At 40.3% G+C, this 18,368-nt stretch overlaps 2 protein-coding genes across 2 annotated transcripts in view; both read right to left on the reverse strand.

Moving 5' to 3' along the window:
- The window catches only part of dars1 (aspartyl-tRNA synthetase 1), a 31,983-nt gene extending 22,191 nt beyond the window's left edge, over positions 1–9,792 (reverse strand). Inside the window, exons 1-6 of the mRNA XM_044365794.1 lie at positions 9,638–9,792; positions 5,888–5,990; positions 3,873–3,902; positions 3,459–3,516; positions 1,608–1,700; positions 294–396 (exon numbers count right to left, since the gene is read on the reverse strand). Of these exons, the coding sequence (XP_044221729.1) occupies positions 294–396; positions 1,608–1,700; positions 3,459–3,516; positions 3,873–3,902; positions 5,888–5,990; positions 9,638–9,660 (410 nt within the window). The 5' untranslated portion in view covers positions 9,661–9,792. The remainder of the gene's footprint in view (positions 1–293; positions 397–1,607; positions 1,701–3,458; positions 3,517–3,872; positions 3,903–5,887; positions 5,991–9,637) is intronic.
- A 6,230-nt stretch (positions 9,793–16,022) lies between these two features.
- On the reverse strand, positions 16,023–17,648 carry cxcr4b (chemokine (C-X-C motif), receptor 4b). Its single transcript, XM_044366638.1, has 2 exons — positions 17,535–17,648; positions 16,023–17,186 (listed from the first exon to the last, which is right to left on the reverse strand). The coding sequence occupies exons 1-2, from the start codon at positions 17,646–17,648 to the stop codon at positions 16,059–16,061; spliced, it is 1,242 nt and encodes a 413-aa protein (XP_044222573.1). The 3' UTR covers positions 16,023–16,058.
- Positions 17,649–18,368: the final 720 nt, after the last annotated feature.

Consider the following 18,368-nt stretch of genomic DNA (forward strand, 5'->3'; position numbering starts at 1 on the left):
AGTAATGGGCTGCAATTATACTGCTAACATGACTAATGATGCTTGGCTCTTAAGTATTTCTTCTGATCCAAGTTGCTGTATCTACCATCTCGACAGGAACCGCTCCATTAAAACACGGCTGTATCCCACCGTGTTAACAGCCAGCTTTTGTTGTCAAGTAACAAAATGATTGATTCCCCAAGCCTCCACTTCTCTCAGTATGTGTGAAAATGGATCGGTGGACGATTAGGGCCCAGGATTTTCCCACCATTGTTTTGCCCCTCTCTGACAGGAAGCACAGTCTCTGTACTCACTTTGCGGCAAACTTGACCATCTGCTTGCTGGCACGATCTCCCACTGCGACTAGTGCCTGCACGTTGAACTGCTGTTGACGCAGGACTAAGAAGCACTGCTTCCCTGAAAAGAAAACAACAACAGTTGATAGTGTCGGGCTGTTAAAACCCGTTTCTGGGCATATCTTATTAAAAGTTGAGACGGTCTGTCTGAAGTAATGCAAGTTTGTTCAGTCTACAGGTTCTGATCTTCCTTGTCATCTACAGAACAGGACATCTTAAGTGTTAAACATTTGTGAACGGATCCTTCTCTTTGAAGACCCTGTGTGTGGAGAAAGGGTGATTGCTACCTTCCTAACAAACACCACACACCTAGGAACAGAGTAAACAAGTTAGCCAACACAATCCTGGGGCAGCAGACAGTCGGACCACCCAGGTACTTTGATGTTTGTAGCCTGTGAGAAGGAGGAGGGTGGTGGGGATAATAGCGACGTCACAATCCCACCAACAGATGCACCTCATCCCAGACCAAATCAGGATGTTATTCTGCCCGCACGGACATCCTTACAGCGAGCAGAAAGAATGAAAGACATGAGTGGGGGGGGAAGTGACTCTTGACACCGGAAGTTATCCTGAAAGGAAATGGCTAAACGGGTCATCATTTAGACCTCAGTTTATTTGTAATCAAGCAAGAAAGGTATTCCATGCAGGGTTGTAATAACTTGTCAAACCTGAGAGGGTTCATTGTATTCAAATAGAGCAACTGCATGGCTGCCAGTAGTTGGAACCCAGCAAATAGAGGTTATCTGATCTCAGTGTTGGCAGTGAAATACTATTCTGATATTAAAAACACCCTGAAGTCGTCAGACTTTGCTAAACATGAGAAGGGAGGGAGAAAAAAAAAACTGCTCTCTAAGTGTCTGCACAATTCTTCACAGAGTAATATACCGCAGACAATAGAGGGAAATGTCAAATTCTCAATACTTCACACTGGGGTACAATTTGGTATGTATTTTCTCAGTAAAAGCTAAGTGTTTTGTTTTTAGTTTCTGACCTTCAGTGTTGCTTAAACTGAAGAAGGTGATGCCGGTCATCTAGGTCATGGGAAATCTAAAAGCACCTAGTCAAAGGCAACTGGAATTGTTGTTTGGTCTTTAAGAGAACAAAGTGACGTGAAGAACTGGCCCAAGGGCAGAAGTTTTAGATGTATATCCCTATAGTACACCAAGGATTAGACCAGAGGTCATCTAATCTGGACTGTTTGTGTCTTTTGCACAAAAGAAAAACGCTCTAAGCCGAAAAAAAAGGTGAACAAAGACGAAGGGGTGATCTCACCTTTGGCTCTGCTGGTGTGAACCCGGGCACGCAGCCAGATACGCTGGTCAGCTTTCTCCGGAGTGAGGTCTTGGACCAGCACCAACACCCTGTCTGGCTCACACACACAGACACACACACACACACAGACACACACACACGTGAATACTTCAAAAGAAAAATCAGGGTCTATTTCCCCACCTCACATCACTCCCACCCCACCTCGTACCCTCCTAAAGGCAGAAAGAAATGTGAATAAGCATGCATGTGCGTGTGTAGACGTACACAAAATACAAGGCTCAAATTACAGATGTACCTAATAAATAAGACACACTAGGAGGCCCGCTGAAAACCTGTCTAACTCTCCTATTCTCTGTGGGTTTCATGACAAATTGACTCCAGTTTCACCTGTGTCACTCAGAGGCATGCTTTTACCTTATTATCAGCACGCAGACGAGGCAGACACCGCGGCTACACCGGAGAAAACAGAGCCGCCCTTTTGGCTGAGAACTCTGCGTCAAACCCACATAAAAGCCCTCACCCTCCACCCTCCACCCCCACACCCCGTCCCCACGGCTGGGCTTGGCATGCAGGTGAGCGAGGCCCCACTTTGTTTGCTGCCACTCGAGCTGAAAGAGCATCCAGACAGATGGACGACCTCGACAGGTCTTCCTGCTGCCTCTGTCGCGTTCACCCGAGATTTATCACACACTATTAGTCACTACAATTATCACTGACACCGTTGCGTTCGTGACGCGAGGAGAGAAAGAATTTTTTTACGATGTTAATCGGTTGTATCTGTGTTATCTGTGACTTTTGACAGCCAGACTATGGTAATCTGAGAAGTTGTGTATGAGGATGTCATCTTGTATCAAAACATAATTTGAGGGTTGCTGCGTGTTTTCAATTTCTGGATGCCTTGTTTTTCCATCATGTTAATTTCCTCGACTTTAGAGTGGATGTTCAAGTGGAATATGCCATTTATACCTCTCGTATCCCGATGCTTTGTGTTCAGCCTGCGTTTCATAACATCGAGCTGACTCATATGTGACTTTTATATCAATAATGTGCAATAATGACTTTGCAATGTCCTTGTGTGTGACACAAGATTAAAGGTACCTTGTTTATATCTGCATCATATTTCATCACCCAGTTTCAAATAAAATTATTTGTCGAACCCTCCTCTGAATCTACAATCCTACCAAACAGAGATACAATAAAATAAATAAAATAAATAAATAAAATAAAAAGACACAATAGTTTGTGAAGCAGTGAGTTTTGAAGAGGTTATTTTCAAGGAAAGACTTCCACTTCTGCCAACTGTCAGATGATTTACAGGAAGCTGAGTGCAATGCAACTCACTGATAAAGAACACCCCACCTAAACTGGCACCTTGAAAAAAAATATTAAAACAAGATGTTTCTCTGAACAAAAAAGGAAGGCTTTGTGTTTCCTGTCTCATGTGCGTGTGAGAATTCATCTTCATACTGCATGACAATGAATGAACAAATGCTTCTGAAATGTACCCGAGTCTTTCTTTCACAACACTGACATTGTGAACAAGTATGGGAAAGAACTGCAACATGGACAGCAGACACACAATAACATAACAAATAAAAAAAAAGTCATGCATGGAGACATAGGGAAAGAGCTAAATGTTGATTTTACCCATTGAACAACTCCTAAAAATTCCAATATCTATTAATATGACAGAGAAGATGGTCTATATGGTCAATAAACAGATGCACATCAAGATGAATGTGTCCCCATTTGCAGAAAAATATCGAATTGATCTGTTTTGTAGTCGTGACTGGATGTTTGGGTTGGCTGTTATGAGGGCTGATGAGTGGAGGAAGCAGCTGCTATACTAACCCAGTTTTTGTTGGGACTGGACCATTGCTGACACACCATATCGGTCCTTGGCAAAGTCCTGAAAGAATAAAAAGCACATCATCTTACAGCAGAGAAGATCAATCATTTGCTTAAACTGTTAACAAAACATCACACTGCTTTTAGTGTATTCACATAAACTCTCCACTGTTTTCAAAAGCAACTTCACCACTTTCGTTTCATAAGCGTCAGTCTGTCTGCTACAGCTGAGATAACAGACAGGCAGCACAGATAATGATGCTTATCATGAGGAGAGGAGAAAATGATCGAGAGAATATAAAACACACAAAGTTCAGCGTGCAGGCATTTGCATACAAAATGTTGCAAAAGGTGTGAAAGCAGAGGTAGAGTCAAGTCGGGGAACTGGTCTTAGAGGATGAGTGCTGTGATACTTACATCTTCCTCTGTGCTTTGTTGTTCAGCAGCCTGAAAAACAAAGAGGTGATGTGGGTTTTAAAAGGGCATCGCAAATAGCCAGGAAATAACACCAAGAGCACGATCTACTGAATTCAAACATTAAAAAAAATGTTCAAAAAAACATTCAGCTTCAAATGGAGTAACATTTTGCTACAACAGTTATGCAAATTGTGTTTTCATCTCGTGCTATCAGGGATTTGAATAGAATTAATAAATCCTGACTCCGTCCTAGAGCTAAGCCTCAGATCTCTGGGACGCACGGCTCTTCTACACATTGCTCTAACACATCATAGACAATGAGTAATGGCAGTGGGAGATATTACTTTGTAATAGAAACAGCATAAGTGGACAGACATTCTTTATCTCTGCACTGATTTCCAGGCAAATGGCTCCCTGTGTGAGATGAGGATGAGTCCTGGCGAAGTTACACCTCCATTTTCTATGCAAATTGATATTGGTGTATGGAAACGGCTGGTGGAGGTGGAGTGAATTGGAATCGCCCATCCTTGATATGGATATGATAATCCAGTCGCAAGATGGATGACATTGCAGCTTATGATCCACTGTATGTATATATTGATAGATCTATTAATATAGACTTGCAATAGCCATGAAGCGACAGACCAACGCCGGAGCAACTAAAGTGACAAGTGTCGGCGTAAAAAGTGAACAGCAGAAAATAACACTGCTAACACTCAATAAACATTCAGCTCAGCTTTCAAATCTTCCCCGAGGCCGTGCAGCAGAGGTTCAGAGGTTCCTGCCTTCTTCCATGAAACATGCTGACTGTGTGAATCCAGGTGGAAAAGCACGATACCTTGCAGCTTTCGCCAATAAAAGCCACTTGAATCATGGCAGACTGATGATTACGTCTTGGACGAGTCAGTGCCGAGCTAGATGACACGTTTTCCGAACAACGGATACAGTTTTTCTTATTCATATCTTGCCAATTTTGCTTTGAGGGATTGTCTAATGGAAAAATCTAGAGATGAACCTATACTGGCCCCGATAGCGACCCTTTAAAACGGATCAGTTATCAGCCAAACATCACTGATCCTCATTATATACTTCAATATTTTCTGTTCTACTTCATATATTTTCTGCAATGAGCTACTCATCACTGCCTGCGAGGGTTTTACAATAAATGCATTGAAATGTGAAGGCAGTGATATGCCTTTACGGTAAAACAGGATGTGGTTCTTTCTGGATGTGGCAGTTGCCAGCGGCACATTCTTAAAAAAAAAGAATGATGGTGTGTGATTGTCTCCATTTACAGTTAAGGTGTTATGTTTTACAATAACAATTAACATATAAGAATGATCCCAGTTCAATGGAGCGAGGGAGTACATATTTTAAATTTGTGAAAAAGAGATTATAGGTATTGGATCAGTACTCTATATCAGCAAGTAGGCTATAGGTATTGGTATATGAGGAGAAAAAGTTGAATCAGTGCAAGCCTTAACTTGTTACAGCGGCATCTGTGGCAATGAAATGCAGATGCCTGCGCTGCTATAGAAATTTTGCACTGCGTTTGAACTGTGGAAGAACACGTGTACTCTGACGCTGACAACTTATCTGCATGGTTCATTGGACATAAAGAGTACTCAGTACTCAGTTTGCAAATATGTCAACTTGTCAGTGGTCATGCTGTTGACTCTGTGAATGATGGAGCCACTTTTTTTCTCCACTCAGTGGCAATGAAAGCCTGAGACGTTATCTGGGTAGAGTGATTGCATGTTAAGAAGGAGCTGCTAATATGTTGTGCACTCAGTGTAGAGGAAAATAGCACTTTGTTTGGGTGGACATAAACAAAGCCAAAATGACAGGAATACTTAGACAATGGATACTCTTGCCCCCCCCCCTGCTAGCCAACCAACCCTCCTGGACCCACAATGCCCACAGAGCTGCACGTCACAGCCCTACCAGCTGTAAGAGGGGGCAACGGATGTGAAACAACAAACCCAAAAAAAAAAAAAAAAGAAGGCACCACTGACCAGCTTGGCCTGTTTCTCAGCCTTCTTTGCAGCTTTCTCCGCTTCCTTCTGCTGTTTCTTCAGGGCTTTCTTTGACGGGCCCTGCTGATCCTCCTCTGTTGCCCTGGAACAGGAAGAAACACACAACATAAACATTTAAGTCAACTTCCACCTTCTATTTCTCTTGCATCCCAGAAGGAAGTAGTTGACCGCCTGGGAAAACCAATTTTGAACCATCGTCATGTCTAGCTTTTAAGTCTGAACTGCCTTTAATCCCATTGTCTTTTAAAAATATAACAGGTGTAGCCTGTGCAAATGGAGGGACGTGGGTTGGAGAGCGGCTGAAAGCAGAGATTCCAGAGAGAAGATTTGTTTACTCATTTGTGAAGAACACAGACGATCGCATTTTGATAACTTTTTGTCATATCTGAAAGTAAAGGTGTTTTTACCTTTAAAGGTGTTTTGCTAAATGCAACACTAGTCACTAGCCTAGATAGCACGACGCAGTGTCAGAGCTGATAAGCGGTGGACACCTTCCTATAAAGAAAAGTGTGGTTTAGTAGAAGCAAAGGGATAGCAGACTGAATACAACACTACACTCTTCAGTAGATGTAACAACGAGGGCACAATATAACATACGGGACGATAGAAACAAACAAACATCGATATACACACACATATATATCTCACAGGAGGCGCAATATTTGTTAAATGTGAAATGTGTGTTAAAATACCATTTTAAAGTAAATATTCTTGTGCTGCAGAGATGTCCTGGACTACACATCATATTCTACAGACTTAAAAAACATTTTTGTTTTGCACAGATCCCTGCAAACATCACACCATAATCATTTTATGTTTTTCAATGAAAATGAGAATAATGATGTTAAAAAGTATCATTCCCTCTAATAACGCAAATCATATCGCAATTGCATATCAGTCAATAATCACCATTAGGTGTTTTTTCAAAATCGCACTTTAGATATTTAGATTCTTATCCATTCTGCAATACCATCAAGTAAGGCATCTGATGGGTCCCGAATTTATTCTGCAGCTTGACAGTGACGTCAGACATACAGCCAGAGGAAGAAGAACTATTTTCAGCGACAAGAAGAACGAGGAGTCCTACAACAGATGGTATGGCCCCCACAGAGCCCTGATCTCAACATCATGGAGTCAGTCTGGGATTACGTGAAGAGACAGAAGCAACTGAGATGCCAAAATCCACAGAAGAAGTGGCGCGAGTTCTCCAAGATGCAGGAACAACCCACATGTCAATTACCTTGAAAAAGTATGTTTAAGTGTACCGAGGAGAACTGGCGCTACAGGCAAAGTGTATGCTCACACCATATACAGTATTGATTCCTTTTAGGTTTCTTCTACTAACTGAACATTGTTTGAAGTTAATTGATAAATAAAAACTATTCATGGCATTATTATTGAGAGCATCTCAAAACTCACTACTTTAGTGCCTAAAACTTTTGCACCAAAAACTACTATAAAACTGTGTAAGCTGTCAAAATCATTTGTATGTTCAACAATTTAAGTTTTTAACTTTGACGTTAGAACAACGCTCAACAAATGTGCCTTATTATTTAGTACATTAAAAATACTGCAATACAAGTTATTTATGGTGGCCAACATCAGTGCAACATTAAGGCAGTATCAGCTAGTTACCGCAAAAGTGACATGTCTATTTTAGGTCAAAGCCTTGAAGGTTGTGAAAGACAATGGTGGAGTAAAATATGTGATCGCAGACTTAATAATCAAACAGACTGAACTTTGCACTCCAAACGAGCCTCGCATGAACTGTTGTAGACGTGGGCTAAGACTGCAGGTCAATGAATAAGTGCTGTTTGGTTTTTCTCAGTCCAGGTGTCCAGACCTCAAAGACGCCCATAAGCAACATGGGTTACTCATAGGAAACAACAAGGACCAAAGGCCCACTATAAATAGCTATAAAGTCTAAACAAGGAACTAAATTCACAACAGATAATGCCCTTGACTTCCGAGGTAAGACTTCAGACAAGGTTTAGCACTTTAAGTACTGCCAAACTGACACCACTATTTACAGCAACTTGCAGCCAAAGTCCTTGAATTTAAAATCAAAATGATATATTTTAACTTTTGGAAGAAAAAAAAATGCATTAGGGTAAAATATTTCTTTATAACACCTAAACTTGAGCATATACTTTTTGGTAATCTGCTCCAGAGCATAGCTGCTGCATCAAAGGAACTAACAAACAACCCAAACACACACACAGCATGAGTAGCTTACTGGTACAATCTGATTCAGCTGTGTTAGTCACCTGGACTGCACTCAGAGAACAAACTAGACCAAACAAAACACACTCAGGTCGGTTTATTTGTATCTATCAGTTGAATCTGTTAAACTGACTAAACAACCCCTTTTTTTATCCCCCAGGCATGTTAGATCAGTCTGACTGTCTGGAACAGCTAGCCACAAAACACCTACACTCTGCTGACGAAACAGTACAAACAAACAAACTTTGCAGCAGCTGATTCTTTAAACAGCTAAGTTAAGCTTATTATATTTGGTGACTGCCAACATTCGGTTAACACATGAACACATGATGGCATGGGCCAATGAGTTCATTACACCCCCAAGTCACAAAAATTATGATACCATAAAAGGACAATAAATGGACAGGAACAGTTAAGACAAAATGCTTGTGATAGGCAAAATATCAGAAACATTTAAATATACTGCAGTCCAGGTCATAACAGTGATGTAAAATGTAAATAGTAATGCAAAAATCTCAACCGAACATGAAAGTTTTGAATCAGGTAGTATTCAGTGCAGGGTTGGTGTATTACATCGCATTACACCATAGAGGATTTCTGTTTTTCTGGTCACTCATTGTATTTTCTACATTAAGTTAAAAAGTAACTAGATAGCTAATTAACCAGACTGACTTGACACCCTTCCTGTCTGAAAACGACACGGTACGTGACCAGAGGGTAAACTGGCAGGAGCACAGAAGAGAGATGTGCATGAACACGACGTGACAGGTTGAGGTTTGCCAACTTAGTAGATAAATCTGAACTTTTTATGATGTGTTGTATGTAATGAAACAGTTAAAGCGCAGATTGACATGGCTGAAGATATTATCAAGATATCTTTTTGTTATGTACTGTAATCAGGGTGTCCTTGTATAAGACAGCTTGCTCTCAATACCCCCCCTGTTTAAATAAAGGTTATATATGTGAATATATATGAATCAGAAAGTGATTCAGTCAATTCAGCATCACTGAAAATACATTTGGAAACATTTCATTCATATTCCACCTCTGAGTCTGCCACTAAGAGTGAAGTGAACCAAGTATAAAGGTGGACATTTCCTTCATATTAATCAAGCTGTAATAAGCCGAATTCACCAGAAAACCTAAAAGACTTAAAACAGGATCTTGTCACCTTTTTTCAGTAATTACACTCATATATCAAACACAGCCATCATAAAATGAGAGATTTTCAATGTAATGTGATGTCCAGACAACAAAATAGGTATTAACCAACATCACCGCGGCTCGTCCTGTGTTTGGTTTTATATTTCTGGTATTTTAAAGCATTTTCCCTTTCATTGGCAAACTTTAACATGCTTCTACTTAAACTCATCAGATGACGCAATCTGCTGCATGTTAAGGCAATGCTAACGTTAGCTGGTTGCTAGCCGCACTGTTAGCGCTGTCATACGGCAGTGTGTGAGTGCTGTTGAGCTATGACATTAATAACTTTGACGCCCTTCTTACCCCTGGACTTCCTCTTTAGTCATTTCGAGTTATTTTTCTTGGAGAATGAGGAGAAAATGTTTCACGGCTGTTTGACAGAGAGTAGCACCTCATCAGCTGTTCACAGCATGGACGGCTACAGGAAGGAAGGACCTGTTTGGACGGGGCACCAAATACGCGGATGTTTTGGGATCCGACTGGAAACGAGTGAGTGGAGGTTGTTCCCACTGACTTATTCGTCCGGCTTCTACGTGGTCTAGACAAAATAATGTGAACACCTAATGGAAAATGACAGACATTGTCGGGCAACTTTAAAGAATCTGGGAAGATTTTGATTTTCTCAACGACATGAAGCAAGGCTCAGTGCTCCAAAGAGGCCAAGTCATATCTATCTATCTATCTATCTATCTATCTATCTATCTATCTATCTATCTATCTATCTATCTATCTATCTATCTATCTATCTATCCATTTGATAAAGTACCCTCTAAGGTGCCCCCAAAGTATGGTAAAATGCCCTCTAATGCCTGCACAAAGGAGAAAACCTACAGAGTTCTGTAATGACTGTCTAGTTATGGGTAAATCAGGATTAAATGCCCTATAGGTTGCCTTTATATGTGAGAATCTGGAAGAAAAACCCTCATGGGTTCCCTTTTAATGGAAGAAAATGTGATAGTGCCCTGTAAGGTTCCCCCAAAAACAAGAAAACAAGATGTGCCCTTTAAATGAAGAGGATGTAATGCAGTCAGTGCTATATGAGTTGCCATTGTAATGGGGTGAGCTGGAGGTTTGTGGTAGAGGCTGCTTTCCCTTGAGCAAACGGATGTGGCAGTGAATGTGCACTGCCTCTCACTGACAACATTTATGTCAGTGAGAGGCAGTACCCAGGGAAGTTAATAATATAAGTAATATAATATTTTGGTTGTCTGTGTGAGGTGATTGAAGGCTAAGCCAGGTGTAACTGATAAATTTTAGAGAAGTCTGAAACACCATTGTTCCTAAGATGAATCATACTTGGATCAAGGTCACTAATGAACTTAGCAATAATGGCAGAATAGTTTTGAATATGGTTAAAGGTGAGATGGAGTCTAGAAAATAAGCTCCACATTAGGAGGAGGTTATGAGAGGTGTATAATATGATTTTACATTAGGTTTTCTTTATCCTGGGATAAAGGCCTCAGTTTGCTTTGTAATGCTCAGTAAACCTACTCACATTGAACTCTACCAGCTTCAAGTGTATTTTTTGAGTCTTTCTCTTGAGTTTAATGCTAAGTTGTGGGTGACCTGAAGATTTATTGGCCCATCTGAAGATTTCCCACGACAAGTTCTGTATGGGTGCCCTTCTAGTGAACAAGGAAAGGGGAAATTACAATTTAGGGTTCCCCTAAGTCTAACATACTAAAGTGAAAATTGGGTGCCTTTTTCATTGAAAAAACATGTATCTCACTGTATGTGAGAAAAACATGTTAAAGTGCCCTTCCAGCAAAGAACATACTGATACTGTGCCCTACACAATGGAGTAAACTGACAGTTATCATATGAATTAACAAATCCTTAATGTAGACTGACCATTTGGAAAATAAAGCACCCTTTAAAACATGTCGTTGTTGTTGTAGCTGACGTTATTCCATTTAGTTGATTTGGTACAGCACTACTACAGTTTGCTCAGTCACAACCCCTTTAGATTGTTTGGGTCAGTGCAGTCTAAGCTGTAACCTTGATCCTACTTCAATTTGTGAGGTAGGTCATATAGCAACACTTTTTTGCAATTAAGACAAGTGTATGGAATAAATATTATTAAGGAAGTATTACTAGTGTATGTAGACTGTATTTTCTAAGTTGGTTTTATGTTTAGGCCCTTTCAAAACTGTATAACATGCTCAACAATATGCTGGATGGATAGCAACTAGCTAGATACATACTTAGCCATCTCTATACTAAATATTTGGTACAAACTGGAAATCAACCTTATGGTGTAGTCTTCTTTAAGGAAATGATTAGAGTATTCTTTATTCAAAATGTGTTTACAACCCTATAGCTTGGATTAACTTGCACTTGTAGAGAGGAGGATTAGCATTGGGTTACCCTACAATTACAGAATGCCAAGAAGAGACAGAAAATTGATCACAATACAAAGGGATTTGCAAAATGCAGCTAGAGGCAGCAAGGGAGGAGATGAGAGAGATGAAGTATGTTTGCATTAGCCATTAACGATTAGAGGGATGCCCAGTAGGACTTAAACCTCTGCCTAGGCATGGTAAAAAGTTAAAAATAAATGTATCCTGTCATGAAACTGTTATGAAATCTGGAATCTTTTACGTAACCCTGCTAACAGACAAACAAACGGAGAGGCATGCAAGCAACTTCCTTGATAGGGGTAAAAACATATAGACAAAGGCAAGAGGGCTAGTGCAATTCTAGTGCTGTATGTCAGTGCCTTACCACGCCAAGGAAGTGGAAAGGCATGATAAATGTCAGAGCTGCTCAATCTTTCAAGGATGTTTGCCAATTTTTATGACATGGAAGACGACAGTATTGTCACTGAACCTAAGGAGTCCCACTTTTTCTATGCTCTCCCTACCAGCCATGTACAAGCTATGCTTACAAGCTGACAAAACTCCTATAAATATATGCTACATAGCCAGAGACAACTGCATCAGTCGACCAATCATTCTCCAGATTCTCCAGCCTTTGAAGAATCTGGCTGTCAAATCTTCTGCTGTTGTCCATTGAGAGGGACGTCCCAAGTGACCATAATGAGGTCATTAACATTTTCAAACTCATGGCATAAAGAATTCTTCTTTTATTCCACAAACCTTGCTTCTCGCTTCCATGACAAGAAAAAAACTGCTAATTCTCAAAATGTTAATAGTTCTATGTTTCTACTACAGATGTGTTTGAGAAATAAACATTTAAAATGTTACCCATTCCCTGTATTTTATTACGGAGATGTTTGCAAAATAAATGTTTAAAAAGTAGATCCTTTTTAATACTGAAGTGTTGTTGTCCTTATATTCTGACTCACGCTGTAAAATGTCAATCTTAACTGGGGATGTAGCCTTTTTACCAACCCTTCATCGTTGTTCTCTTCTGATGGGGGCCCATTCAATGCATCAGGTGCCCTTTATATTTTTTCACCCCTGACCCTCAGACAACCTGAGTCTGAATGAATTGGTATAAAAAATGTCAAAATTGATGGATGAAATTAACATTTACATTATATATATATATAGGTGTTGATAAATTTGTCTGACTAACATATAGTGGTGTAGAGGGATATATTTTGTCGACATTGCATGTGGTGAGTCTCTCTATTTTCAGTTTCACAAATTATCCAGACAGACAAATAAATATACCAAGTATGTGTTGTTAATACCACTTTGTAGACCAGCTTGGACATATGTTACTCTGTGGTCAAGAATGTGTTTATTTGATGGTCCCTTAATACTGAAAAACCATGAATAGTACAAGATAAAGAAAAATTACATTTTAAAAAACTGAAGTAACTAAATCAACATGGTAGCGACAGCAACAAAAAATGCACACAAACACATGGTATTAACACTACTACTAACAAGTGACCACCATGTGTGGTCTTCTTATGCATCCAGGTGAACATGTAAGTGACATAATCCAGGAAATTACTTTCACACCTTTAGTCCAGTGCACTAAGTGCAGTCAGGTATGAAGTGACCTTTGCAGGAATGACCATGCATGGCGAGTGATGGTGGTTTGAATACAGTGGGGGGTCATCAAAGCTTTTCTCAGGCTGTTGGCCACAGGAGCTCCTGATGCAGGAAACAGTCTTCCTGCTGCCACTTTCCAACCAAAACAATGCACCCATTAGAAAAGCAGGTCACTGCTGCCCAAAAGGAACCTTTGGTATTTACAGTATGTTCCTTCCATCCTGAGTTTGCAATAGCCTTTTACAATGATTTCTGCACTTATAAAAAAAGAGTATTTTGGGGGGGCATTTTTGTCTTTGTTTGACAGTTGAAAGTGCAGGGAGACAGGAAACATGGAGAGAGACTAAAAATGCAGCGGCAATGCAACGGTCCGTGACCATGTACGTTGCGGTTATGTGGTATGCATCTGGCACTACTCAGAATTCATCAGTGTATCTCAAGCACATAATTTAAAGGAGGCTCCAAACAGACTGGACAATGGTGTCAAGTTCCAGTTTGAAAATCAGCTCTTGGATGCACACTGGTAATGAATCACCAGTAGAAACAATTTCCTGTCCTTTAAGCTTTGGCCTTTAACCCAGTAAAGCAAATATGAAACACATACTGCAACATATGCACGCGAGTTTGTTTTTACTAATGTTGAAAAGGTTGCATTTTTTCCACATTGCGCAGGAAGGTAACACTGATGTTTTGCAAGATATCAGATGATGCATGCAATGTGTGTATTTGTAGATGCATGTCATTGAGCAGTGAATATTTTGTCATCACACAGACAGAACAAAAGCTTTAATTATGAATGAAAGCGTGCCTTTGTGGACCCAAAGGTTAATGCCCAAGGGGGCCATCGCTACTTAAGATGTGTGCACTCAAGTAAGCACTTTGGGCAATTTGGATAAAAGCATTGTCCATATCTGTTTTTTTCTATGACAATGATGGTTAAGTATTTGTTTAAATGATCTGAAATACATATCGATAATCGGTCAAATCAACAATGACAATGGAAATGACATTTGTCCTCCTGTCAATCTGTCCACCTTTGACAACTGTTGTACTGTAAAGCACATTTGTCTCTTTGTATACTTGTGAACCATCAGTTTATTGTGTAACCCTACTATGAGCACGCCATTACAATTCTGTGTATGTTGGTTAATATGATCCTGATGCCCTCAATTGAACATCAAGGTGTCCTGACAGTGAATGAAGCAGATGAGGAGGATTTAGCTGAACACAGTGAAGTGTTAATCACAGATCTCTTCTTGCACGGGTTGAGGCAGCTGGGCTCTCATGCAAATTCTGAATCATTTGGGAACATTTCCAACTGAAAAGCCCCCCTTGTTTTATCTTGTTTTAATGTGAGAAACTAGAGCTCCAAAATATCCATTGACCCTGTGCCTTGATGGAGGTACTTCACACCTTTTTTACATGTAAAGAAATGGAAATGTATCTCCATTGGAGTCTTGACTGAATGCTGCTTTGCACAGCGGCCACTTGATGACTCTATTCTCCTTGACATCTATTGTTGCTCACTTCCTTTGGTCTGCAACTTGAATATTATTCTGTCACCAGTCTACCCAGATTAAATCTGTAGTATGTGCCAATAAAAGAGCCCACAGAAAGACTGATACAAGTATATGATCAAAACTTGTAATTTTTATCTTGTCACTATATAATTCCAGCTGATTTAATGATATATTGCGTTGATGCTCAAAAAAGACTATATCTGCCTATTTGCATCTTCAGAATATATAGTCTGTGTTTTGACTACTATTTTTATTGTTTTGTGAGTCAGGGAATGGCTAAAATGACCCATTGACCCATTCTGTGAAGCAAATGAGGATAACACTTGTTTACAGGCTACACATAATGAAGGCAGTATATCTTGTTAACTGAAAAAAGAAAAAAAATTTCAAAGGAGAACTTAACATGCTATTTTCTTTGTTAAGGAGCCATATGGGTGCAAATTATAACTGAAGATTTTAGCTTTTGTGTTGTGGCTGCTTAAGATGTAAAAGTGCACAGATGTTCCTGCAATTACAGGGCCCGCTAAGTCCTCCTTCTGCTTTCCAGCCAGATCAGGTGGAGACATTTGTGTTAGGGTTAGGACCCCCACACCCCTCCCTTCAACCCACACACACACACACACACACACACACCTCATCCCCCAACCCCCAACCCCTGAGGGGAAGAAGAGCTGGTTTGGGTGAAAATGCACACCACACAATCATTATGAGAAGCATTGAATTTTTTATTTTTTTACATAAAAAAAACATTTAAAAGGGTAAAAAAAGCAGCATGCAGTTTCTTTCTTTTACAAAACTTCCAGTGTGAATGACAGCAATAAATAATAGCTTTCAGATAATCACACAACTTAAGTGCGAACATACAAATGCTACAAACTATGTACAGTTTCCAAAAGCAGCTAGCATCCCTGAAAACAGACAAGGCATTCAATGCCTAAACTTTACTACAGCATCACAGTTTGCAAAGATGAAATGACTCTTGATTGTAAAGCTGAATGGAAATGAGGCACTGCCTACGGTTACAATCTGCTTTGAGGAACATAAAAATTACAAAACTTTCAGTGAAAACCATCACAAGACACACAATTGCAACAAGGCAAACAAATCAAAATGTATAAAAAACTTTTTTTTCTTTTTTACATCTGTACAAAATGTAGTAAGTTCTTTGAATTAAAGCTTAGTTTTTTTTTTTCTCTCCTGAGAGTTTAAAGTCACAGACTCTGAGGTTGACTGATGTTAACTTGTCAAAACACTTGAGGACTCGGACTCGGTTGACACAGATGAAATTTGCCCTCGCTTTCTTGCCATGAGATTCACCTTCTGACTTGATCTGCTGCTCATAGTCAGGGCGCTCTTGGCCGACTTCTTGAACTTAACTCCCAGGAAAGCATAGAGAATGGGGTTCAGGCAGCAGTGAAAAAAGGCCAGGGCTTCAGTGACAGAAATCCACTTATCCACTGCTTGTTCCAGTTCACAGGAGCGGGGGACCACGTTCAGCCTCATGAGGGTGTCCAAAAAGATGCCCACACAGTAGGGCAGCCAGCAAGAGAAAAAACACACAATGAGGATAACTGTGGTCTTCAGCGCTTTCCTCTTCAGTGTCTGGCCCTTGACGCCTTGCGACAGCTTGGCGATGATGATGCAGTAGCAGATGAGGATGACCAGACCAGGCAGTATGAAACCCACCAGGATTTGCTGGAAGCGGAAAACAACTGTCCATATGAGAGTGCCGTTCTGTGGATAGATGCGCTGGCAGATGATCCTGGAGTCACCGGTGCTCATGCTTTCATTGAAGTTCCAGGGGATGTTTGAAGACCCCATGTTTTGTGTCCTGGCAAACACCAGGTCAGGTACAGTCAGCACAACTGCAGGGAGCCACACAGCCACATAGATCACTCTGCTCGCAAGCAGCTTTCTTGTGGCTTGGCTGTTGGTGGCCCGCACAACGGCCAAGTATCTGTCTAGACTGATGAAAGCCAGAATGAACACGCTGCTGTACAGGTTGACTGTGTAGATCACGTGCACAGACACACAGAGGAAACTTCCAAAGTACCAGCTGCTGGCTGCATCCACAGCCCAGAAGGGCAGCGTGAGGACAAACAGGAGGTCAGCCACGGAGAGATGGAGCCGGTACTTGTCCGTCATCGTTTTGACCTTTTTCTGGTAGCCCATGACAACAACGACTAATCCATTGCCAATGATCCCGAGAATGAATATTATTCCGAAAACTGTGGGTAGGAAAATCTTGTTGAAGCTGCTGCTGAAAGCGCTACCACATGGCTCCTGGAGGTCCATGCTAAAGCCTCCAGAACCCTCTGACAAGTTGTCAGAACTGTTGTCAAAGAAGTAATATGAAAAGTCGAACTGTAAGAAAAAAAGTTGTTGAAAAGTTAGAAACATTTAGATCTGGGTAGATATTTACATCACATAAACAGCTCAAAGTAAAAATGTCTGCTAACCTGTTTCTTACATTAGAGGTGTCTTAAACTTTGACCTAAAAAATGGACCTCGAATTCTTAACTTACAGTTGCTGATTTTAACGGGTGTATATTTATTAGAAAAAAGTGATGTATAACCTGACTTATAGCCACTTTACACATGTACACTCGGAACTAAGTTATTATTAAATACAATTTATTTATATTAATTGCCATTTATAAAAACAACCTCCAGCACATATCAGGTTAGGAAAATAACAAAAAAGAAACTTACCCCTTCCATATCAGGCTCCATGTTAGCCACTCGTTGATAATGTAACTTCGGCACTTGTGTGCGCGTGTGTTCGCATCTGAAGCAAGGTGATCCGTTGTGAGTGAAGGCAGACATACATATCCTAGCGCCGCTTCCCTGCGCCCGCCCCTGAGGGAGGAGCACTGTCAGAGAGTACGGTCCCAAAACGGCTGACTATAAAACCAACCGCTCAGCTTGTGGTGAGGACATCAGTTTGTGAAACATGTCCAAAAAAAAAACAAAACAAAAAAAAAAAAAACTACTGTTATCATGTTGTCTTTCAAAACGGAAAAAAACCTTGCGAAGCTAAAACAAGCCTCTGGGGACATGGCAGAGGAGGGTCTGGTGTGAAAGAGTATGTCATCATTATTTGGCTACTGTGAGAAAATATTTCACGGCAAAAGGTTTAAATGGAATATTTCTTAAAGCTTCCTTTGTATCAAATCTGACTTCCTTTATGCAAAGTATTTTCCTTCATACAATAGAAAATAAATAAAGAGCTTCACAAATACGAGCTATACTAATACTTTGCATTGTGGGAAGAGGACAGGTAGGCTACATGAACTGTTATTACAGAATTATCAATAGAGATAAAATTTTAAAATAGAAAAATTCAACCAAGAAAGTACATATAGGAATTTAATTTGGAGATAGAAGTTGTGTGGTACTGGTGTGGTAATGTCATTGTTAATGATCTGACAGGAATATAGGTGATACCACAGCAGGCAAGCATGCTATTAAGTTCAGTAAGGCCACTAAAATGTAATAGATACTATATCAAGTCTCCACAAAAGTCCCTGCAGGGAAGTTATTGGA

This window comes from Thunnus albacares, chromosome 11, assembly GCF_914725855.1.
Source record: "Thunnus albacares chromosome 11, fThuAlb1.1, whole genome shotgun sequence".
In the NCBI taxonomy this organism is placed as follows: Eukaryota; Metazoa; Chordata; class Actinopteri; order Scombriformes; family Scombridae; genus Thunnus; species Thunnus albacares.